This window comes from Colius striatus, chromosome Z (genome assembly GCF_028858725.1).
Source record: "Colius striatus isolate bColStr4 chromosome Z, bColStr4.1.hap1, whole genome shotgun sequence".
Taxonomy (NCBI): Eukaryota; Metazoa; Chordata; class Aves; order Coliiformes; family Coliidae; genus Colius; species Colius striatus.
In genome coordinates, this window is record NC_084790.1 from 73,866,711 (window position 1) to 73,892,632 (window position 25,922).

At 43.0% G+C, this 25,922-nt stretch overlaps 1 protein-coding gene across 1 annotated transcript; it reads left to right on the top strand.

Moving 5' to 3' along the window:
- Positions 1–14,519: 14,519 nt before the first annotated feature.
- On the top strand, positions 14,520–23,653 carry CAPSL (calcyphosine like). Its single transcript, XM_010210695.2, has 5 exons — positions 14,520–14,604; positions 18,491–18,627; positions 19,422–19,599; positions 20,441–20,650; positions 23,552–23,653. Exons 2-5 carry the CDS (start codon positions 18,491–18,493, stop codon positions 23,651–23,653), a joined length of 627 nt encoding a protein of 208 aa, XP_010208997.1. The 5' UTR covers positions 14,520–14,604.
- Positions 23,654–25,922: the final 2,269 nt, after the last annotated feature.

A 25,922-nucleotide genomic window follows, 5' to 3' on the forward strand; every position in this document is an offset into this window, starting at 1 on the left:
GCAGACATCTGTTGAAGTGCTGCAGCAATATAATCAGATGTTCAGTCACCATTTTCTGGGAATAATAGTTGCTATTGAGCCTTGGGAGTTATGAGCTTGATTCTAGTACCATTGAAATGAAGACCTTTGTCACTGGTAGTTCCAGACCATGTTTTACGTGATTATTTCTCTGGGAACTGATACAGAAGTTGCCTGAATTGACTAAAGAAGAAATATGAAACCAGTATTTAGATTAACTATATATTCTAGATACCGGAGTCCACAGCTAGTAGATCCTCCTGAGGAATCCAAGTTGTAATGTTCAGTGTAGCAATTTGAGCTAAGTGTCCAGGTGGCACTTCCATTTGCTTTGAGGTAGATAGGCCAAACCAGTATTCCTCCAGTAGAGCATGTTCAGCAATAAGGCTGAGTGTAGCTGGCCCAATGGCACAATGAAAAAAACAACAACAAAAAGCTTTTGATTTTTGCTATGAAATCTTTCAGCATTTGCACTAAAACAAGAGTCTGTGAAATGACTCTTTGGGTCTAACGGTACCAATGTAGGATTCAAGCAGTTATTTTCTTGACTGCATACAGTCTAGAGATATTTTTTCATACCTCTATTTCTTTAAAATAAGAACTCAAACAGTCTGTGCTACCTGCCACCTTGGCTTCTGCCCCACAGCCAGGAAGGACATGTAGACAGATTGATGTTGGATTTGACTTTTCTTTCTTTGCTGATATTTTCAAATTTTGTCTGTTCCTGCCTTTCTGCTATTAGTGATCAAAGACGCACAAAACTCTTCTTCACATGGCTCCAGAAGTTTACAGTTCAGTGGGATGAAATACCAAGACACGAGACATAGGACTGTCCATCCCAGTTTGTGGCCTGCTGGCAGTTGGGAACTTTACTACAGAGCACGCCTTAATTTTTATGCAGCAGAGCAGGAATGATTTAAAGCATCAACCGTAATTAAGCCAAACTTGTATGCCAAGGAGTTGAGGTCTTTGAGCATGATATGTCAGGTGCTGGACATGTGTCAGGTGCTGGACATATGTCTGTACAGGTAGGAAAGCAAGACTGTAACTAGGTGTTGGTTTTGAGCATTTGAATTGCTGCTTCCTTGTCAAATCTATAAGTTGGGATTCTTTAGATTTTAATGGTTCAGAAGTTAACAAATTGCATTGACTTTTTCAATCTTGTTGAAAACAATAACAAAGTGTATCAGAAAAACCCCATGCACTAATACTTCTGGATGAAAAATATCCTTGATTCTTATTACCATCAAAATCCATACTTATAAGATTAATTTACTTTCAGAGCATGTCTGCTTAAACAGGAGTGTGTACCTGTTTCAACAGCCTCCTTGTCAGCTCTCTGTGAGTCCCACTGGAGAGCCGCTGCTTCCCATCCCACACTGCTCTGGACTGTTTGCTGCTTTGCTTGTGACAACAGGAAATCATGGGTTGTTTTTCAAGAGACTGTAGTTAAGATAAGCATCACAGTGCCTAAAATAGCCTCAACATTCAGCTGAGGCCAAGTCCTGCCTCCCAGGAAACCATGGACAGTCTTAAAAAATTCTGGACAACAGATTATGATGCTGAGCAAAATCTGTTTAAGTATCTGTCTATGTTTATAGCTGGCTAGCTGTCTACACCAGTCACTTAATGAGGGTCTTGTCCTTCATCACTCCAAACCGTGGAGTTCCACAAGGGTCAGTTCTGGGGCCAGTCTTATTCCACATCTTCATCAACGACCTGGATGAGGGGACAAAGTGTACCCTCAGCAAGTTCCCTGATGACACCAAACTGGGAGGACTGGCTGATTCCCCAGAGGCTGTGCTGCCATTCAGCGGGATCTCGACTGGCTTGAGAGTTGGGCAGAGAGGAACCTCCTGAGGTTCAACAGGGACAAGTGCAGAGTCCTGCACCGGAACAACCCCATGCACAAGACCAATGGCAGCCTGGGATGCATCAAGAAGAGTGTGGCCAGCAGGTCAAGGGAGGTTCTGCTCCCTCTCTACTCTGCCCTGGTGAGGTCTCATCTGGAGGCTTGTGTCCAGTTCTGGGCTCCTCAGCTTGAGAGGGACAGGGAACTTCTGGAGAGAGACCAGCATGGGGCCACCAAGATGATCAGGGGATGGAAACGTTTTCCTCATGAAGAAAGGCTGCGGAAACTGGTGCTGTTCAGCCTGGGGAGGAGGAGGCTGAGGGGGGATCTCATTAATACTTACATGTGTTTAAAGGGTGTATGTCAAGAGGATAGGCAAACACTTTTTTCTGTAGTGTCCAGTGACAGGACAAGGGATAATGGGGTAAAACTGGAACACAAAAAGTTCCCCTTAAACACAAGGAAAAGCTTCTTTACTGTTCAGATGAGGGAGCCCTGGCACAGGCTGCTCAGGGGAGGGTGTGGAATCTCCTTCTCTGGAGGTGTTCAGAACACCTGGACATATTCCTGTGTGACCTGATCTAGATGGACCTGCTTTAGCAGAGGGGTTGGATTAGATGGTATTTAGAGGTCCATTCCAATCCTTAAGATTCTGTGGTTCTGTGATTCTATGAAATCCCTGAGCTCAGTGCAACAATCCTTTCATCTTCCTCTTTGATTGAAGATCTTGTCCTCAGAGTTGTCTATAGCCTTTACACTGCTTCTGGAACAAGATTTGGGTTAGAACAAAGAAGAATTATTAAAAAGATCCTTTACCCTCTGCTTCTCCCTTGCAACAGAGAAAGTCTAGACTGAATTCTTAGCAGAAGGAGTTCAGTGGTCTGGTTTAGATTTGAGCTGTGATGCTTCAGAAGAGCCAGATTTCAGAACCTTTGTTTCTCTCTAGGAAAATTTTCTACAGGTAAAGTTGATAAAGTGCTCTGTAAACTTTGCAAAGCAAACCTTGTACCACACAAGAGTTCCCCTCCAGTATACTCCCTGATTTTTGAGTTAAACATTAAGGTAGGGAAGTGATGCCTTTCCTATCTTACCCACAGAGGACTTCTGACACTGGGGAGCAGGGATGTCCCAGCCAAAATAAAAAACTTTGGAAGAAAATATCACACTGCCTAAGTAAGAGATGCATTGCATTTTGTACATCCTTTTGTTTCCAAATGCCTCAGTTTGGGTAACAGCCCTATGTTGAAGTGTTGGGGATAAATAGAGAACTATTTTGACCTGAATTTCTTGCCCAGAAATGTTTTGTATTTTATTCAAAGCACAAGATGCCCCAGGGAAACCCTTGGACTTTGAATCTGAAGTGTGATTTATCTTGCAGCATTAGGTTTGCCTGGGAATAATGTGGTAAAGAATTGTATGTGTATGGGTAAGGGAGAGAAGACCTCCACTGAATGACTATTGCAGCCTTATTTTATTATTTAAATCTTAGTATTTAAGAAGCCGCTGTCAGAGACTGTGAGAAGTATCGATGGGTTTTGCAGATAAACCAAGCCGCTTAAGAAACTTTATCTGGAAATTACTAAGGACTGTGTACTTGCCCTTCACAAACCTGTCAGTGTTGCTGGAAAACCCTTTTTTTAATGTTCATCAGCCCAGTCCTGGACACCAGAGTACATCGCACCATGGTGGGGATCAGACTCTTGCTATATTCACCCACACGGTGGTGGTAGGTGGTGCAACTTGCACACTGAAGGTACTGCTCAGCAGAGCCCCCTAAGGTCAAGGAATCTGTGTTACTGAGCCACAGACAGCAGAGTGGCACTACGGGCTCTATCCTTGGCAGAGGCAACTGGCGGTAAACTGAGCACACTGTTACTAGAGCTTACCTAGTCTTTACAGCAGTAGTATAGTTAGGATCCACGTTATTCTTGTAATATTCTATTCTAAGGTATGTTCTGATACTTTTTGTTGTTACTGTGAACCTTTTTTTTGTTGGGTTTTTTTTTTTTTTTTTTGCTTGGCATCATTAGAGCCATCTTTGGTGATATCCAGATTATATGACTGTTTGAACAAAAACTTGTGAGGTTTCATTCATCAGAAGATAATGACTTCCTCTTGTAGATAACACACATACTGGGTTATGCAATTTCTGGGTAGATAACGTTAACAAATTCTTGTTTGGGTTATCTGGCCTCAAATGCAGGAATGGTGCATCACAAACACAGCAATAATTGCAGTCTTGTTGCTTGTTCTTGTGGCTGAATTACATTTTGCACTAGCATAAATCCATCTGAGACAGTATGACCAACTTGGTTTTAAAAAAGACAAGTCTTCAGTCAGAAAAACTAGTTTACATTTAAGTGCTGACTCATGTCAGTATCCAAGACTTGATGCTGCTTAAATGATGACTTCCTGCTACTGCTTTGTGCTGTGGCAGGGTATGGAGGTACATCGTGAGACATAGAGTGGAAACATTAGCTAATGTAAATGGTCGTGATCCAGATTATTATCTTCAGGGAGAAGTATGAATGCTGGATGCATTATTTCTGTTGTCTCAGCCCTAACTGCACGTTAGATACCCTACTTGTCAAATCAGTAGGACCTTTGCTAGGAGTGAAATTATGACAAGTAGCACAGAAGTTCTCCAAACAAAGGAGAGTCTGCAACACATTGCAACTTGGCCTGCAGTGCTAGAAAAGTATTGGCAATCATAGAATCATAGAATGGTAGGGGTTGGAAGGGACCTTTAGAGATCATCTGGTCCAACCCCCCTGCAGAAGCAGGTTCACCTAGATCAGGTCGCATAGGAACATGTCCAGACAGGTCTTGAAGACCTCCAAGGAAGGAGCCTCCACAACCCCTCTGGGCAGCCTGTGCCAGGGCTCCGTCACCCTCACAGTGAGATTTTTTTTTCTTATGTTTAAGTGGAATGTTTTGTGTTCCAGCTTCATCCCATTAACCCTTGTCTTGTTGCTATCTACTATAGAAAAAAGGGATGTCCCAACATCCTGACACTCACCCTTTAGATATTTATAAACGTTAATAAGATCTCCCATCAATCTCCTCTTTGCCAGACTAAACAGCCCCAGTTTCCACAGCCTTTCCTCATAAGGAAGATGTTCCAGTCCCCTGATCATCTTGGTGGCCCTGTACTGGACTCTCTCCAGCACTTCCCTGTCCCTCTTGAGCTGAGGACACAGGACTCCAGATGAGACCTCACCAGGGCAGAGTAGAGAGGGAGAAGAACCTCCCTTGACCTGCTGGCCACACTCTTCTTGATGCATCCCAGGATGCCATTGGCCCTCTTAGCCACGAGGGCACATTGCTCCCTCATATTTAGCTTATTATCAATCAGGACTCCCAGATCTCTGTCTGCAGAGCTGCTCTTCAGCAGTTTGACCCCCATCGAATTGTGCTACCATTTCTGCAGCATTGGCCGTGCCTGCTTCTATGTTGGATGTGCCTGCAGAACCATTCCACATACAGTGTTCCTTGTTCCCACATAGCCACATAGACGTCTGCTGCACAGTGTAAGGTGGGATCGTGACTGCCAGTAAGCTGCAGTCTCCTACTCCTAGAGTGGCTCTCCCACCTAACCTGCAACCAGACAAGAGCTTCTGGGTTGTGGAAGAAAGGATTGTGTGCATCTCAGGGAGGTTAATACAGACTTCTCTCAGGGCAGCTGCTAAACTATATACAGACAGAATGAGAACAAAGCTTGTTGGTGTAACAGAAAGAGCGTGAGGGCTGTCCATATTTCCTCACCAGCTGGACAGGAGGATCTTTGCTGGAAGATCCAAATAACTGATGCCAAATCTGCTGGGCATAACCAACACATGCTATCACCTCTATTTAAAATCATTCTTTGTTATGGGCTAAAGAAGGATCAAGGGTCAAGTAAGCATTGTAAACAAAGGCATCGTTACCCTGCAGCCAGTATGGAGAGAGATACCACCTGCCTCACTTCCCAGCTAAGAAAAAAAACACTATCCCATTTCAAGGGAAATACTCAGAAAGGCTAAAGCAATCTCACTGCTGGGACAGACCTTAGCAACATGAGTGTGAAAATAACCACATGCAACATAATAGCCACACCTCCTGTTACTGCAGCTGGCAGCTGGCAATGTGTGACATACATATCTTGGAGAGAGCAGGAGTGATGTCACAGAGTGCCTTTTGGCCCCTTGCTAGGATTTGAGTTTTAAGAGGCCCTTATGCTCATCTTTCTTCCTTCTGCTACTCTCGAGGTCTTGTCTGTGGGCAAAACACCTTGCCTGTAAATAAAACTAAGAATTTATTGCTAATTGCAATCTGAAGAGTATTACTACTAATTTCTACCTATTTGTTATAGAGAAAGAACAATAATGATCTTAAAATATTTCCATATGGGCAAAAGTTTAAATAACGATAATGTTACTATTACAATTAAAACTATAAGACACATCTAGTTACAATAAATTTTCTTGGAATTCTGTTCACTCTCCTGTTTTTCCTCTTGGTCTTAAAGTCAGCATCTTCAGCCTGCAGAAGGACTTAACACCATAAATCTCCAGATTATGACATCTTTTATTGGGAATATTATCACACTGATACTCTAGGATCTACTTGAGGTAGTTTTGTTTCCTAGCATGCATTTATACCTTTTTTTTTCCCACCGGTCTGCAACTCCATGTTACAGTTGAATTTTCTGTATATGGTATATTTCACATATGCTAAAGGCTCTTGTTCTCTTTGATAACCCTAGACTCAGTTTTGTCTAGCTCCTGGGCTGTGTTTCTGTAAGTGACCAGTGATGAGGAGCTGTGATATCTTAAATGTCAAGCTTTTATCATTCCATGTCTGTACTGCTTTACGCTGCATCCCATGTCTCCACTTCTCAAGACCTCTGCAATTTTACCAGTTTGGTATTGCTCAACCTTGTATCATGTTAGTCATAAACATACCAGTATACATAGAATTACTACTTGCTCCTGTCTATATAAAATTGTACCATACAGAGAAAAACAACATTAAAATTAATTTCTATAGGTAGTTGGTCAGTTAGAGAAGTTGCTGTCACAGGAGTAGGTGAAGAAAACTACAGACAGATGCAGAAAAGTTCAGACAAGGCAAGCCTGGCAGGCCCTCATCCTGAGACTCTGCAAGCACAGTACAAAGCCGGTGTCCTGTTGCTTGCAATGAGAATGCAGGGTTACAGGATGACACTGCTGCACTTGCCAGCATTTTTTGTCTGTTTCTTTGTGCTATTGTATGGCTGATGTCCAATTCAAGTCCATGTGTCTCTATTTGAGTATTCACCAATGAAGGAGAATATGCAGATTTTTGAAGTTTTAGAGATCAGTAGCTATGAGCAGAGCAGCAAAGCAATAAATAGCTCTTGTTTGTATTTTTTTTTTAACCTCACTTTATACTCCTGCAGTGAATTAAGGTTTTGGTGGACAAACACATATTTCAGAACCTTTTCTATGTACTGTGCTGCCAAACTGGAGTCAAAGATTTGAATCATCTGTGTCAAAGGCAGGAGAAAATCTTGCTTGTGAGATAATCCTCTTGGCACTGTGTCTTTTTCATTTTAGTAGTTTGTAATACACAGTGAGTAGTAAGCAGATGGAAAAAGTTTACATGCACTCTTTTATGGGAATTCTTTTAAAAAGGATTTTGAAAGTAAGAGCCATTTGGCTGAAGCCTTAATGCCACGTAACAGAAAGAAACAGAACAGTATAGAAAGACATCTCTAATTTTATTTTTCAAACTGCTATGTGAGAGAAAGTAAGCCTCTAAGACCTAGATTGTGTGCAGCTACTGAAAGGAATTCTCTGCGTTCCATTTCATGTTAAGGAGCACAAAAACCCTACAGATTTAAAAACTAGGATAGACGTTTTGCTTTGTTTTTAATTTTGCATATCAAAAGCTAGAGGGGAAAGAGAAACATCTTTGTTTAAATGATGGCTGCCTGGTGATATGCAGCAAGATTCATGCCAGAGCCAAAGCACTTTGGGTTTGTCAGAACTGGACATTATGGCTTACTTGAAACTACATTACAGAAAGCGTTACACTAGATATTTCCAGTGTGGTTTTGCCTTAATTTATGGTGAGGCCATAAATTGAGGGGTGTACCCTCTTGGCCATGAAGGTACATTGCTGGCTCATGCTCATCCTGCTGTGCACCAAGACTTCCAGATCTCTCTCCTTACATGAACTCTCTAAGAGTTCATTCCCCAGCCTGTATTGGTACATGGGGTTCACCTTTCCCAGATGCAAGACTCTACACCCGCCCTTGCTGAATTTCATTAGATTTCTCTCTGCCCAACCTTCCAGCCTGTACAAGTCTCGTTGAATGGCAGCACAGCCTGCTGGGGTGTCAGCCACTTCCCCTAGTTCAGTACCATCAGCAAACTTCCTGACAGTGCCCTCTGTTCCCTCAGCAAGATCATTGATGAATATATTGAACAGTACCAGTCCCAGCACCGACCCCTGAGGGACTCTACTAGATACAGGCCTCCAACTAGACCCTGTCCCATTGGTCACAGGTCTCTGCCTTCTTCCCTTTAACCATTTAACAATCCACCTCACTGCCTGATAAGATCACAGTTAAACACCTCTGAGCTATCTCGGTGGTCTCCTTTGTCCAGTAATGAAGAGAATTCCTAGAGTGGTGTAGTGGTTTAGGCCCATCAGGGAACAAAGCCTCGAGGGAACATTAGCCATTAGAGTACCAAAGAGGTTGAGACTTGCCCAAGGGCAGGGAGGGCTTAATTGCTGCTTAAGGTTCAGGACAAAACAGACCAGGCCACTCGGTTTGGGGAAGAAAACAGAAAAAAAAACCAATTTAATGCAACATCAACTAAAACATACCCCCCAAAACCCACAACATAACCAAAATGAAACAACCCAGAATAATACATCAATGAAGAGTCCAACCAGCCTTTTTAAGAACACCTTCTTGCCACACCTTCCCTCTTCCCGGGCTCAGAGCCCTGATCCCGGTGTTTTTACCTCCTCCCCCCTTGAACGGTTTTGGGGGGGAGTCAGTTAATCTGTTCCCGAGAGCTTCTGCCATTTGTCCCTCCTCAGAACGGGTGAACTCCACGCCAGTCCTCCCTGCAAGTCCGTGGGGTAGCTCACACACACAGCAGCCCTGCACGCGCACTTATTCCAAAGGCTGCAGCTCCTCTCTGCCTCTCGTGTGGTTCTGCGGCCCACAGGCTCTCCAGCACGGCCTGGGCCATGGCCGTCTCCCCACACAGTCCCTCGCCCGTCCGGGCTCACTCACTTGGAGCGGCTGGTAACTCTCGGTCCTGCCATGGACCTCCATAGGTTGCAGGGGCACAGCTTGTATTCTCGCCACAGCTTGCAGAGGGGTCTCTGGTCTGTTGCTTCTCCTTCCTTCCTCCTTCTCTGGCTGAAGGGTCTGCGTGGTAGCCTCCATCTTGTATCACTCTTACACCTCCTGCCAGCACTTCAAATTCCCGTCCCCTAAATAGTGCTGGCAGAGGCGCCAGATTGGCCCAGCCGGGCCGGAGGTGGGTGTGAATCCGGGAGACAGGGGAGAGTCCAAAAACTCTTTACCGGGTCTTCACTGCAACCCGCTCCCCCTGTTACCAAGCAAAAGCTGCTCCTTGCTAAACCAGAACAAGTGGATCCTGGAGGATGATGTTGGAAAAAACAATTTAGAAGTCAAAGCACATGTAGCCAGGAGAGAGTAGAGAAGGAATTTGTCTTCATTTTTATCATGTATACATACCCTGTGAGAGCTGTGGGCTCAGATTAGTACTCAAGGATGTATGGGGCAGATCCTCCGCCAAGTATTATCAATGCCCAAGAGCCTTGATCTGTTGCAGTCTTAGGGGGAAAAGGATAGTGTTGATGCCACTTTATGCCTCTTGTCCTGAGGTTTTGATCATGAGTCTCATCGAACCTGACTGAGAGTCCTTGTTGGCAAGCCTGTTGGCTGAGGCACTCTTGCTGGACTTTGCCAACCTCTTGCCTTTGCATCCTCTTGCTTTCACTGGTGATGACGTCCCAGAATCTAAACAGTTGCTTGCAACTTGAGCTTTGACCCGCAGGATATGACAACTCAACGTTTGTGGTATTTGTTACTATGAGATTTTCACAAGAGTCTAATGGGTTCAAAAAGAGGCTAGAGAAACTTATGGAGAATAGCTCTGTAGTTGTGACTTCCAGCTCAGGAAGCTGGCAAATGGCTGATGGCTGGAGGGCAGTTAGGGGAGGAGAACTCTGCAGGCATGCTCAGTGCTTATACCCCAACCGTGGCTACCAGCACTGTGGGAATTAAGAGACTGGGACAGCGGGCCTTTGGACTGACCCAAATGAGCTGGTTTTTAACTAGTTCCTACAAGGCTATTCCCACAAGGCTGTAAGTCTATAGAAGGGACAGCTAGAGGGTACTTCAGTTGTCTAAATACCAGCATCTTATACCATTAGGTGTTCTGCCATCACTTCAGCTTCACTCCAAAGAGAGCTCAGGTAAGTCCTGTGTAGCTCTATGCAGATACCTGGGGTGCCCTTGGTGGCTATGGTTAGGCTCTCACCATTTCTGCTGCCCATCAGAATTTAGGAGCCCCTCATTAAACAGCAGTGTTTTTGAAGGAGTTGAATGTTCAGGATGTGGTAGTCACAAGCCACAGAGTTTTGGGTACTGCCACATTAGGAAAGGGTAAATAATAGTTCGTGATACTAATTTGTTTTGAGATCTGGCCATGGGTCTAAAGTCTGCTGACTCAGCCCACTACAAATTTACAGACAAATGAGATCTTCACTGAGGCAGCAGCAGCTCATATGCCAAGAAGGCACCATCATAGGGCTCAACATGTGCAGAGGAGCTGACAATAGCTAATCCTTCTGGGTGACAAAAGTAACTTCTGAAGTGAGCAGATCATGAAGAGAAGGGAGTCTGAGACAACACTAAGCTCTTTAGACAAGCTTGTTGATGAACTGAGTGAACGGGGTGGTGGCTGTTGGAGTAGGTAGGCCTGTGCTGAACTGGGGTTGCCATGTCAAGTGTGCCCTGGTAGAGAGAAACATCTGACTTGCATGCCACTAGCGAGTTTCTGGAGACAGGAATCAAAACTTTTGATTTGATTTGGAGAGGAAGCTCCAGACAACAGCAAAACATACAGACTGAAGTAGCAGCTGCAGTCAGACAGGTTGCAGGGGATGACAAGCAAAGGGTTCCCCTCCCTGACAACTACTGACAACAACAGCTTCTCCCGTTCTGAAGCCTCTAGCTATTCCTGTAGCCAGGGCTCTACTCATGACCTAGAAGAAAGAGCCTCTACCCTCTCCTGTACAATTACTGACATTGCTTCCTTACCACCTTTTCCTCTCCTGCCTAATTGTGTCTGCATCATCCCATGTAACTGTAAAAACACACATTTCAGAGGATGTGGCTTGTGTATCTGACCAAAGTAGAGACTTCAAAATCACTCTTCTTTCCCCAGACAACTCCTGCACTCTATGATTGCCTTTAGGGAGGCTTCTTTGAGGAGCAACTAACTGAAACATCTCCTGTTTTGGCTCCTGTCTCTTCCTCTTCACTGAGGACAGATTGCTCTGGTTTTTTGTTCTTTCAGTTCTTTCAGTTCTTTCGTGTTCTTCCCTGTTCTTTCTCACCTCCTCCCCTCTGCAATGATCAAGTACAGCTTTTCAGTATCAAAATATATTTGATCCTACTAAATCCTGGGTATTTTTGACCATTTTCTTCTCTGAGGAATGAAAGAGGGTGGTAAGCATAGAAATTTCTCATACATGTTAGACCTCTGCTGCATTGTTTGGCTGGTTAAGAGAAGCTAGTCAATGTTTTTGAGAAATGTGAGAGGATAAAATCCCAAATCCCCAGAACACTCTTTTCCACTTTGCCTGAAATCTCTAAACACCTAAAGTTTCATTATTTCAAGGCACAGGATAAAAACACTTCATTTTTTATGAACATTAGTTGTGAAACTTCTTAAAAAGTTGAAGTGTGAACTTCTTAAAAAAGCTGAAGTAGCTGGTGCTTTCATTTTTCCATTGTCCAACTGAAAATATATTTGTGGTAGATTTGCAAGAAGAAAATATTTCAAAATAACTACTCTCTTTTCTGGAATGCTCCTGATGTCTTTAACAGCAGAAATAGTGTTAGTAAAAATAAATCTGTTTCAGGCTCCTTTCCTTTCCTTTCCTTTCCTTTCCTTTCCTTTCCTTTCCTTTCCTTTCCTTTCCTTTCCTTTCCTTTCCTTTCCTTCCCTTCCCTTCCCTTCCCTTCCCTTCCCTTCCCTTCCCTTCCCTTCCCTTCCCTTCCCTTCCCTTCCCTTCCCTTCCCTTCCCTTCCCTTCCCTTCCCTTCCCTTCCCTTCCCTTCCCTTCCCTTCCCTTCCCTTCCCTTCCCTTCCCTTCCCTTCCCTTCCCTTCCCTTCCCTTCCCTTCCCTTCCCTTCCCTTCCCTTCCCTTCCCTTCCCTTCCCTTCCCTTCCCTTCCCTTCCCTTCCCTTCCCTTCCCTTCCCTTCCCTTCCCTTCCCTTCCCTTCCCTTCCCTTCCCTTCCCTTCCCTTCCCTTCCCTTCCCTTCCCTTCCCTTCCCTTCCCTTCCCTTTCTCTGTCATGACTGTATAGATCATGTTAGATCTCTTAGATTTTTTTTTCTTACCAGATTTAATCCATCACTGATCCACAAACTGAACAGATAGTTCAGGCTGAACAAGACTAAAATTCAAACAGGTTTGTATTCAGAGCTAGTTGGAAAATGAGAAGGAAAAAAATGCAGCATTCTGATGAAATATCTATCTCTTTTGATAAATTTTGAGCTCTACTTACAGCTTTGTGCACAGTAACAGAACAAGTACAATCAAATAAACCTAATCACAGCCTGATGCAATCTGAGACATCTCAGAGCACATTAATGATTGTTCAAATTCATGGCTCGTTAACCAGTTCAGACGAGACACAGTCCATTTTTCAGAGGCAGCTACTAAAGGTGGACTGAATGTCCTCATGTGCAGGTGTACGCCTGTACTCACTGGTAGAGGGCAGGAAAGACAGCACAAGGCACACGAGTATCCAGACATTAAACCAACTTACTCCTTTGCTTTCCTGCTGTTCCAATCTACATCTACTCTAAAATCCAGTGCTAATTCTACATCTGCAGAATTGCATTACTCAGGTGGGATGCTGAATTTCAAGGCCCAAGTTGTTCAGTGAAAATTATTTCACCAATCTCAGTTCCTCCATTTGGCCTCTGCAGTGTGTGCTGGCAAATGGCCAGGGCTGCTGCTCCTGCATCCACAGCCCAAGTCATATCCAGAGCCTCTTATCTCTCCTCTGCTCCCAGGAAACCTCTGGAGGTCAATTCACAGGACCAAGATAGCAAATGGGGGCATGTTACATTGTCACAAAGTCAATATTTATGAATCACTGAAAGGATAAATACACATTGTTTCCTGCTTGTGCATTAATGTACTATCAGTTGCCAGATGAGAGATACAAAGCATACACAAAGTCTTGCACAAGCTATGGTTTAGTACCAGGAAGTACCTGTCGATGAAAGATAAGCAACTTGCCAGGATGCAAATGTTATTACTCTAGTAATCACCTAAAATACTTTTCTACTCTTGTCAGGAAATGATGCACTTATTCATTCTTGCCAAGTGTTCTATCCACAGAGCTGGGCTCTCTCCGTTTCCCACGCACTCTCACGCTGACTTGTACAAGCTGCCTCTGCCATCAGCCCTCCCTTGGCAGCTTGTTACAGTGCTCCATCACTCTCACAGTGAAATTGGTTTTCCTTATGTTTAAACTGAACCTTTGTGTTCCCTGATCCTGTGTGTTTAGCTTGCTGCTATCAGAGAGGGCTAGGGAGCAAAACGCAAGCTACATTTTACCCCTAAGGAGTTTATCAGTACAGTGATATTCCTTCTCCAAGTGTTGCACTATGCCACTGATAAGGCTGGTGACCTTCTGTAGACAGAATTTTTAATACTTGTGTCTAGGCAGAGAGCAATTCTTCTTGCTTCTTCTTGTTTTCTTCTTGCTGCAAATGAACACAAACTCAGTGACTTCCCAGAGGTTCCCACTACCAGTGAGTCTTCAAAACAGCAATTAGCAAGAAAAAAAACCAAACAACAAAACACTGGCAACTTTCCTGTGAAACAGAATCAACAGGATTTTACTTACTTTCTCCTGTTATGAGTAAAGGATTGAACCAACAAGCTTTTTTCAACAGTATCAACTACAGAACAGAGAAATATGTTGCCAAAACGTAGCCATGCCCAACACTGTCATGGAGATGCTGCACTCTCCTCTGGCAGGCATCTCTCAGAGAGGGGCAGACGCCTTGTGCTGCCCCTGCCTCAGGCTGTGTAGGCAGTGAGGAGAAGGAAGGTATTGATTCAAAAAGAGATTAAATAAAAGGACTCTCACAACCCCTCGGCAATCACCCAGGGAAGTGGTGTAATCACAGGTTGCAGCCACCAGTGTCACCTTGGAGACCAGCTGGTAAACTCCAGGCCTCTGAAAAAAGGCGGGGATGGGGGGGTTGTACAAAGCGGATGGGTGTGTAAACAAGTAAAACGAGATGGACAAGGAAGCTCTACAGTGAGCCTGTGGCCTGGCATCCTCTCCACTTGCTGCTGGAGCCTGGGTAGATCCCAAGAGCAGGGGGGCAGGTGGGTACGACAGCATCCAGGCCCCTCAACACCTTCCAACTCCTGGGTGGAAACCCCAGGTGCAGGATAACACTACAGGTAAAGGATTTTCTCTCTTGTTTGCTAGCTCACAGTGAGCTTCTCTGATCAGTTGAGCATGCAGTTCAGCAAAGAGCAGGTTTTTGGGTGTTTTTTTAATATACATGATATAGATTGTTATATATCATATATGCAAGATAACAAGTGCATTAATGGCCCACCTGCCAGAATATAGGAGCTAAAGAATAGTGGAGAAGCAGAGGGGAGGCTGCTACAGCAGGACCAGTGGGGTTGGGAAGGCAGATTTTTGAGGAGGTATTTAGAGAATTGCCAAATACACAGTTTTTATACATGACATTATTCAAAATAAACTAAACATATGCAGTTGGTTTAAGCTACTTAGTCTGTCCTCAGACTCTGAGATCGTCTGTTCAGAGGTGGTGTACAATTTTCATATCCCCCCAGGACAGGGCTTTCAGAAGCCTGGGATAATCCACAGGCTAGTATTGGTTTCTGTCTGCCACACTCGTGTGTTTTGGGGGATTTTCTCAGAAGGCCTTGGGCTCAGATGAAGGATGATATACAAATGAATGCTGCTGAGCTTAGACAAAATCTGACTCTTTATAGATTTAAGCCTCAGGCTTAGAGGGATGTAAAGGGATCTGATTGCTGAACTGCCAAATGTTCTTCTGGAAAAAACTAACCAAAAACGTCAGGGTTTGTGTCTGTTAATAAATAATGCAATTGTTTCTGTTCAGCCTGCACAACACAACATTGCCCATAGAAACAAACAATGCTGAGAACGTAGGATATTGTAGCTGCTTGTAGCCCAGGCTGTTACACAAAGCACGACTTGCTAGTATTCAAACTAAATTAACCAGACCCTTTTCCCTTTTATTTGGGAAATCTCTGATGATTTTGGAAGAGATCTAAGAATTAAAAACATGTGAGCTGATGGTTACGACCTTTTCTTGTTTTATTAACCATAGAATCATAGAATGATTTCAGTGGGAAGGGACCTAATGTTTATTTATACACAATACATTTGCAAGGTGTACAGAGACCTGTTATATTCAGCAAATCCTGACAACCTTTAATTCACATTATCCATAAAGTGGTAAAAAGAGAGAAGAGAGAATATGAATGGCTGTGACTTTCCATCCTCACTTCAATTCATAGCCTGTTTTCTTACATTGCAGTACAGTCTTTTAACAGCCGAGGAAGGGTTTATCTCTTGCTTAAACCATCAATCAACAGAACTAGGGAAGCGGCAGATGTGTTGCTATGGACCAGATATGCATGTAGTAGCGTTTGTACATAAGTGGTTTTCTCCTTCCATTGAATGTATAGAGAGGACTCTGAAAGCCATATTGCTGTGTGACACAGGAAGCCAGGTCAAGTCTAAGAGGCTTTAGTGTAATGTGCAAGTGCAATCAGACTTTAATTGCTGAGTTTTATATAACAACACGATGTGGGTGATTTTGTTACTGAGCATTACAGAGAATGGAGGTTTGCAAAGAGCAGAGAGCTACTTGTTAGTGTATTTAACCATGATAGACGGAGAAAAGTGGGAATATCTCTGCTTATGGCATTAGAGAGATAATCAGAGTGCTCTGTTCCACTTTAGAAGACATGCTGGAAAAGACTGGAAAAGTTCAGGAACAATATCAAGATTATCTAACATCTGGAAACTCATTTTGACTAATTATTTAGCCAAAGAGGGTTTAAAAGGGACTTTCAAGTCTTTCCAGATGGATAATTTTTAATTGGACAATTTTTTAATAGCTCTTTAATCTATCAAACAAAAGTAAAACGGCGCCCAATGAGGTGGGAAATTCAGAGGAGAAACAAAGAATGCATGTTAAAAAGAAAATGATTCAATGCTGTAAAAGCTTAAGAGATGCCAATGTGCCAGCTAGAAATGCTTATTGGTGTGGAAGCAAATTTTGTAGTTGCTGCAAAGATCACAGAGGATTGACCCATTTTGGTGGCTTTCATTGAGGTATAGGAGGTCATAACAGATATCATATCTGATGATCCTTCCTCAACCTCAATTCATGAATCTCACTGAAATAATTATTTGAAGTGCTTTGCAGTATACTGGCAATATCTCCACTGAGACAAAAAAACAAGCTGAGGCGAAGAGCTGCTAAGCTCCTTCCATTGGGAGTGTGGGGGGGATGTGTGTGTGTGTGTAGATTTTTGCAGCATGCAGTGGAGAGAAATTATGCCATCACTGGTTTTGGCATTTGTAGATCTATGTAAATACATGACAAAGTATAGAGATATATTACACAGTGCTATGCATGGGTTATGCGCTCTGTATATACATGCATGGGCATCACCTGTGTATAAACTATGGTACAGAATTGTTAATATAGTTTGCACTGTGTTTGTGTAACCTCACTCTATTTTATATCCTTGCCAGCTAAACATATCCCCTTAAGGGCAGATCATTGTTTACAGAGAACATTTTTGACTGCTTATCTCACATAGCTGTAAGGTCTTTCTAGTCACTCTAGTTAATGATTTCCCAGAAGAACTTTGCTCATTCTGGCTGAAACAAAAGCTGAAATGGTCTCTTTTCTACCACAATAGACTTCTACAATAAGCTAATACTGAAACCACTTGGGAGGAACAAAAGCATTCTATTTTTCTGTTTTTCTATGCCTGTCTCTTTTTGTCAGAATGGGTTGCAAAAGCCAGCACATGTGACATTACCAGCTGCTTTAGCCAGTGCTCTGTAGGCAAGAGCAGAGTAGTTATGGTGAACCAGTTTAATTCTATGCTTCTCAGAAGTTTGCTCTGACTGTTTAAATTCACACTTTTGTATGTGCAATGACAATTATATTGGGAGTGCAAGGTGCACTGACAATGCCTCACAGGCCACCTCTCCATCCCAGAGCACCCTCAGTAGAGCCCTCTAAGTCAAAAGCTCTGCTCTCACTCAGCCCAGCCCTTCCGCAAATCTTTCGTGCCCTGGTCCTGTGATAGTATATAAAGGCTAGAAAATATTCATGATCTGCAGACCCAGAAGCTAGTCTAGGCAGCAGCAGTCTTGGCCTTGAGCATGAGCCCAGGGACTAGGATTCAATGTGTCCCTAAAATGCCAACTTTGGCATGGGCAGCCCTCGTGCTCATAGCACTAGCCACAAGTAACTTCTATGGGAGAAGGAGCAGCACTCTGACAGCCCAGGCCTGCTGCTCTTGCTTGTGGTGGTGATGCAGTGCTGGAAGCCCATGGACTGTTTTCCTCAGTTTTTATTCCATGACCTTCCTCCAAGGGAAGCTGGAAGTCTTATACGACCATCCTGAAATCCTGAGGTGCTAAATGCTGTGCACATTTATATTAGCAGTTCTGCAGTTGTGTTAAAGAAGCACAAGGTGTGATCTGTAGGTGAGATCAGGTGTCTGGGTGATCACTGTTGCTCAGTCATGCAATGGGAGAAGGCTCTGCGCTGGAGAATTAGGACTACAGTGGAACAAAAGCAAACACAAGGGAAGGTCCTCACCCAGGGCAGCTTTTTCTGTCACAATTCTACCTGTGAGAAAATGCTAACTGCATATCTGACCAGGCTGAAGAAACTTGGCAGTGTGATGGGGATGCAGAGGCAGCAATGGTCTCCTGGCTGCATCTACCAGTTTTCACTGTGTTCAGATACTGTAGGAAGAAAACTCTTATCCAGACTTTGATATTGGCATCCAAGTTAATAATGGAGTGGTTGGCTAAGCTCTCCTGTCAGGGTTGGTGGCCCATATTGGCAATTTCCCTTTCCAATAGAAGGATATAAGAAAAAGATTGTAGAGGATCAAAATGAGTCCTCATGAGAGATCTGCCAGCACCTTTCAAGTGGGGGATTTATGGTGCTCCATACACTTGAGACTGTTTTCAGCACTCTGCCTTGTGTATGTGAATGCAAGTCATATGAATGATTTGGCCTTCCAGATGCCGGGCACAGCAAGGCATGACCGAGAGATGGCTATCCAGGCCAAAAGAAACCTGTCCAAAACCACCAACCCCGTGGAAAGACTTCGCCTGCAATGTTTGGCAAAAGGATCTGCAGGCATCAAAGGACTGGGCAGGTGAGTCTGAGAAGACAAATCCATTATTCAGCCTAGTTGTTTTAGCTGCAAGAGAGTTACAAACTGCCACAACCCACAGAGCCTGGGCTCGAGGATCCTGTGTTTTGAGAGAAAAGACTGACCTTCTCAACTGTTGAAGGGCCAAAGACTGTGAATCTTTCAGAGGAAGCTGCTTCCATCCCAGAACAATTCCTGCCAGGGAGAGAGGGAACATATAAAACTATAAAATAAACCTCTCTCTTTGGTGTATTCTAAGATTAACATAAGTATCTGAGCACTGGGGATTTTGTGCTTCCTCTCCTTTGAGGTGCAATCCTTTGTGTGTAACGGTCTGTGTAATGGTAACCTGTCTAGTTTATGGGGCGTGTCTAGTTTATGTTGCAGTCACTCTGAGAGTGTGGGTCACCCCCTGCCTAGGAAAAGGGAGCTGTGTCACACCTCAAAACCCTCTTGGGCCCTATAAACCACTGAGGGATTCTGTGTGACCAGGTGGAAATTCATCCTCACGGCCAACTTTCACGTGGCTCAATGTATTACAAATAGCAAGACTCCTTCAGTCAAAGCAGTCTTCACCTCATTTAACTTCAGCTGGATAATATTCAGTCACTCAATCTAAGCAAGTCATCTCTGCTATAAGTAAATGTGAGGTTTTTTTGGTTGTGTTTGGGGTTTTTTTGCTCCTTCCTTTTACTTCATTTTATTTTGTGTTGGTTGGTAGTCCTTATGCTCTGGCACTGTACTAAACTGCTCCAAGTTTTCCTATGCATTGACCTCAAATTGCACATTTTTCACAGAGTATTTCGGATTATGGATGATGACAACAGCAGGACCTTAGATTTCAAAGAGTTTATAAAAGGATTAAATGATTATGCTGTGATGATAGATAAGGAAGAAGCACAAGAGATTTTCCAGATATTTGATAAAGATGGCAGTGGAACAATTGATTTTGATGAGTTTCTTGTTACATTGAGAGTAAGTATGGGAATTTATGTTATTACTGCATTAAAGATGGAGAAAAAGCCTTGATTAGTCAATAACTGAACACAAAACAGGATACTTTTCTTCACCTTAGTAATTAGGAAAGTCTACAGCTGCATTCTAAAAGTAGTAACTCTTGGAAAGTTAAAATGTTATACTTCCACCTAAATATACTAAAGGAGAAAATCCACCTAAGCAACCCTGCTGCGGATGAGAGAGCTCAGAAGCCAACATATCTCTGCATTTTGTTGGCAAGGCATGAGACTCCTCACAAACAGAATTGAAAAGAATTGTTGCAAATACGTGGTCGTGATGTTTTCTTTTAATGAATTGCTGCCTTGATTTAAGTACCTAAATTCCTAAATATTACAGTCCAGGTATCTATGATGTGGTTCAGCCCATTATTCTCGGTTCTTTGTCCGTTGTGTTATGATGCATCTCTTTATAACATGAACTAATCCAGTAGTGGCTTTCTCTAATCAGCTGCAGTGTGACTGGTTTCGTTTGGAGTCTCTTTCTCTGCTGAATTCTTTACAATTAAGAAAGAATATGACTAATGCTTAAAGTAATTAGCAATTTCTTGTTATGAATATTAAAGATGGGTAGAATAGAAAGGTGTTCTATGTAGTATTTCCTCTCTTATTGTCCATTTACCTCTGCATAAAGGAACACCGATTAGTCTTGATCACGCTGCTTTTTCCTTAGCATAGATTGTCCTCAGTTTTTTGTCCCAAGGACCTTGAAATAGTTCTACTATTAATAACAAGTTATTTGAATTTGGAAATGTACAAATAATTGGCAGAAATAAAATGATTCTTTTAATATTTCTTCACAGCCTCCTATGTCGAATGCGAGGAAAGAAATCATCATGCAAGCATTTAGGAAGTTAGATAAGACTGGAGATGGTGTCGTAACAATTGAAGACTTACGGGGGGTGTATAATGCAAAACATCATCCCAAATACCAAAATGGAGACTGGACAGAAGATCAAGTTTTTAGGGCTTTTCTGGACAATTTTGATTCACCTTATGACAAAGATGGGAAGGTAAGTGAGATATCTAACGTCAAGCCACGTAATCACCATCTGACTCAGCCTGTGGCTGACATTATTAAATACAAAAGTGATTGCAGAGTCAAGCATGCCTTTGTGTCACCTTTATGGGGACAATAAAACGGATGCATAACCTCTGCTCAGGACTGTGGGTGCAGGTTGCTCACACATTAGGAGGCAAAGGGGCTCTGCAAGAGATGCAATGGTAGATTTTACAGGCTTCTAGCATTAATGCTCTGTTTTCATAGGTTATTCTATTTTCAGATCAACCCATTTGGTTACTGACTTTTAAGTTCCTCATAAATTGAAGGATTTTTCACTTCTTAGGATAATAAATACCAGGATCAAATTCAAAAGAATGTTCCCTAATATATTAAATCCTTTACAGTTAGCACATCTCCAGTCTCAATTACTGAGACACTTGACTTGGAAATCAGTCCATAACAGAGACAAATTATCCACAGAGAGTAGTAGGAAGGGTGGGGTTGGAAGTCCTGCCACAGGCTGTGTGCCCTGAGATGTCACTAGCTGGGGCAGAGCTGGAAACATCACCTCTCTGGTGCAAACCTCAGCCCTGTAACTGTCTTTGGGCCAAGCATGCCTTGCCTCCTCTTGTTATGTGTCTGCAAACTTCTTTGATCTGAACTTATGTGTGTCTGACTATTAGAACAATCGTGGATCTCAGCTGTTCACATGATGATATTCTTAGTTTGACTTGTTCATAATAACAAATTAGAAAAGGTTTCACCACCCCTTTGTGGGACATCTCCAACACTGTACTTCTGAGATTGCACATGGTTTTTATGGCTGCATTATACCCAAATCCTCCACTTGCTTTGTTTCCAACAGGCAGGATCTCTGTAGGGAGATGACAATTTTTATTTCCCTTGGGCATCACTTTGCTCTTGGTAGAGCTGATATCCATCCCTTTTCCTGTTGTGTCATCGGCAGAATTGTGTGAGTTGTCTCCTTCTTTCCCTGCAGCAGTGGAGACATCTGGCAAACCTCAAACAAAATGTTTCTGCTTTTTGTGCTAAGGTAATACATGAACACATTAAATAAGGCCACAGATGATCCTTTGGAAATTCAGTGCCTTGTACCACATAAACACTGCAGTGTCTGAGCTTACAGAATGGTTACTCTAAGCATCCAGCTCTTGCTCAGCAATCCTAACTTCAGCCTACCTGATTGCAATTTCTTCTGAGAACTGAGTATGACTTTCTTGTGCCTGAATCAGAGGCTGCTAATGACACAAGTATGAGCTGAACACCTAAAATTCTTTTATCAGAAATGCCTCAAGGTCAAGCATCTTCTAGAACGCTTCTCTTCACCATGACCTTGCCAAATGCCTCTGCAATAGGCAGAGTCAGCAAAGCTTGTAATCAGTTACTGAGGGGTAGAACAATCTGCAGAGCTCACTTGTCAATTTTGACTTAGCTCTCAAATGCACAGTGCAGTAGGAGCAAAAGTTTTTCAATGTGATTATTCAAATGAACTATAGAGCCATCAATAGTTAAGGCATCACAAGAGACGTGCGCTGCTTGTATCTGCTAATCATAAGGGTTTTTTAATGGTTATTTTAAAACTGATTTAACCTCAAAAGACCCATGAAAAATATTCAAAACTCCTAAGAATGTGAAAGAATGTTTGCTTTTTTAAGTGAGACCTGTTGAGACCAAAGATATTTTCTCTCCAGTGAATGGATATAAAACTCCTAGTTCTCTCTGTTTTACACCAGAAACCTCATCCAATTTTATTAGTAATAACACAAAGATTCAGATTATAGCATCCCTGGAAAAAAAAAAAAAAAGCATAAATCATTCGTCTTCTTGTGCAGCACTGATTTTAGCTTCAGTTCCTAGTAAGGTTAATTGAGCCTCCTTTGTTTCATTCAGTCCAAATGTTCCTGGAGGGTCCAAAGAGAGTTAAATGGAGTTAAACCCAGTTGGTGGCCGGTCAAGAGTGGTGCACCCCAGGGCGCAGTACTGAGGCCACTCCTGTTTAACATATTTATTATGATCTGGATGAGAAGATCGAATGCACCCTTAGTAAGTTTGCAGATGACACCAAGCTGGGTGGAAGTGTTGATCTGCTTGAGGCTAGGGAAGCTTTACAGAGAGATCTGGATAGGCTTGGATGACTCGGCCAAGGCCAGTGTCATGAGTTTCAACAAGGCCAAGTGCCAGGTCCTGCACTTGGGCCACAACAACTCCCAGCAGCGCTACAGGCTTGGGGAGGAGTGTCTGGAAAGCTGCCAGGCAGAGAGGGACCTGGAGGTACTGAAGAGGATGCAGAGGCGGGCTGACAAGCTAGGAAAGGCTTTGGAGCACATCTCATGTAAGGAATGTCTGAGGGATCTAGGGGTGTTTAGCCTGGAGAAAAAAAGGCTCAGGGGAGACCTTATCACTCTCTCCAACTACCTGAAAGGAAGCTGTAGTGAGATGAAGGTCAGTCTGTTCTCCCTAGTAACAAGCAATAGAACAAGAGGAAACGGCCTCATATTGTGCCAGGGGAGGTTCAGGCTGGGTATGAGGAGGAATTTCTCTACTGAAAGGGTTGTCAGGCATTGGAACGGGCTGCCCAGGGAAGTGGTGGAATCACCATCCCTGGAGGTGTTTATGAGAAGGGTGGATGTTGCACTTGGGGAAGTGATCTAGTGATGGATAGGGCCGAAACGATTCTATTGATTCTATGGAGGACAGGATCTTGTATTTCTAGAAAATGAGTGAACTTAGGCAGATCTTCATTCTTCCTGTTGGATAACTTTTCACTACCAATGACAAGAAATAGCAGGTGTTAAGTGTCATTTAGAGTTCTTCTCAATGTGTGGTTTTGATTTATAGCACTAGAAAAAAATAAAGGTTCATTTCCCTATTTGAAATCCTTCTGTCCCAGGTCACCATAGAAGAATTCATGAACTACTATGCAGGAGTCAGCGCTTCAATAGACACAGATGTCTATTTTATCATCATGATGAAGAATGCTTGGAAACTCTGATCATACGATTAAAGGAGCAAGACTTCGACCTTTTGTAGGTTTCCATGATTAAGTATATGCACAACAACACACTCATTTTCCATACTAGCAGCTTCCATTAACTGTACCAATTACAGTCAATCTGCAGAAATAATTCCCAGAAGCTTTGGTAGGCTCAGCCTCAGGGGATCGGAGTATAATCAGAAAGCAGATCTGGAGTCCAATCACTCCACAGATCTCTCCCTTTTCTCCCTGAATCTTTTCTGAGAGCAGCAAGTCCCTGTGGTTCCTGAACGTATCACCTCCTCTGGTGTTAGATACAGCTCTATTCAATGGAGGGGATACCTAAATATTCTGGAATAGTGATGGTCTAGGGCAGACTGTAAGGAAGCCTGTTCCAGGAGGGTCACATGGGTCTTTCACTTCCAGCATTGTAGTATCGTCTGGCTTCTAGGGTCTCACTTGTTGCATGGAGAAATTGCTCAGCTTTCTGCTGGGAATATGTAATTTTCCACTACAAGGAGGCAGGAGGGAGAAACAAATCAAGAAAGGGACATGGACCAGAGTAAATGCAAAATGCGATTTAAAGCCCTGTTTTGTCTCTGGCTTACAACTCAGCATACAGACATTTTTCCTGTGCATGCCTCATTTCAAACCTCTCTGGGTCTGCTTAAAGGGGTTTTTCTTCCTGCATTTGATTTCTTTCTCTTTGTTCTGTGAGATCTTTGCACTAATATTTTTCTTTAAAGGGTACACGTGTTTGTTACAATACTTTCTTTTCACTGTTTCTGGAGCATTTACTGGTCTGGTAGCTGTTGTTGATACACATCTATACTGAAAGTCCCTTACTGGTTTAGATGATAGGAACCTGCCTTCCTGATCACATCAATGAAGCTGTCTTAGTTCTAAGATCTTCTGTCCTTTCCCTATATAGACTATTACAAAAAAAAAAAAAAAAAAAAAAGAGAGAAAAAGAAAAAAGAAGTGGAGTGTATGTGCTGTTTTATTATTGCTGCCGTGAATCCTTTTGCTTCTGTCTATTTATTTCTGCTTCTCTCTCGTTGTGCTGCTCTCCCAGACTCAGATGCTGCTACTGTAGTAAAGAGTAAAGGGTTAATGTATGGCAGCATTTGCTCCATTTCAGGCTGACAGTCAGCTGGAAGCAGGCTAGGCTTATCGACTGGGCTTTGAGAAGGGCTTGGATGATGATGTCTCAGCTCTTGCTTAGCCTGGGCTGCTAACAGCTCAAACACTGAAGTCCCGAGTGCTTGCTGCTTTGGTCTTATGCAAACTCTGCTTTTATTTCACCCAGTTATGGTTTCACTATGAGCAATATCTGCTTGCAACTCCTTAGGTTGTGCAAACTCAATTATTTTCTTTGATCTGTAAGCCTCTAGAAACTTGTATACTGACGGACACTGGAAACCTGTGGAAAGAGTCTCTTCATGATGCCATTGCTCATAAGAGAAGCCTTTACTTACTGCACTGCTACCAAAGAGCCAACATACCTTACACGAAACACAAAATATCAAATAGAAACTGTAGGTGTCCTGGTAGTTTGAGCAGAATGCATTTCTTTTCTCTCATTTATGAATTGACTCTGTGACAGATTGTCATCTCTACTGTCTTTTATGTTTCAAATAAAAGGAAAATAATATGATAGAGCTGTGGGAATCACACTCCCCCCTCCCTGTCAGTTTCCTTCTGTCATGCTATCTCATGTCCTCAGATCCCACAGCAATCTATTGTGCTGACATTTAATCAAGTGCAGTGGAAGTTTTAATCTGAATAACTGCAACAAGTTTGTCCTTCCAGTGTTAACATTTTCCAATTTTACTTAACCCAAATAACTTTTCAGGAGGGAGGAGTGATACTGGAAGCAATTGTGCTTTTTCAAAACCGACAGAAGCTTTGTCACTGTCCTCTGAAAGCCTTAACTGGAGCCTGTGGCTCCATGCTCCAGGATGAGACTTCTGTGCTAAGCTTAGCCAGTGGGAATTTATGTGGGGACCTGGAGGATGTGAGCTGGGTGAACGCACACCCTCTCATCCTGGTGTAAGGGCTCAGTGCCCACACTTCAAGTGAGAGCTGCAGCCAATGTGTCTGTGGTGCCCCCAGAGAGGATCCCAGCTTGTTTGGTCTGCCCACCCGCAGGCCTCACCGCTTCCTGGATACACTTCTCAGCATCAGGAAGATGTTTTTCACCATGTTGTCATTTTGAAATTTCTATGGAGCACATTTCCATGGGCTGCTTTCAGGTTCCTTTCAAGATGGTGTCAAAGCTTTCTTT

Bases quoted from the DNA above. Each gene is read 5' to 3' on its own strand.
- CAPSL (XM_010210695.2), top strand. From the start codon at position 18,491: ATGCCGGGCACAGCAAGGCATGACCGAGAGATGGCTATCCAGGCCAAA. The intron at 18,628-19,421 runs GTGAGTCTGAGA...CATTTTTCACAG, and splicing joins GGCATCAAAGGACTGGGCAG to AGTATTTCGGATTATGGATG. The intron at 19,600-20,440 runs GTAAGTATGGGA...ATTTCTTCACAG, and splicing joins AGTTTCTTGTTACATTGAGA to CCTCCTATGTCGAATGCGAG.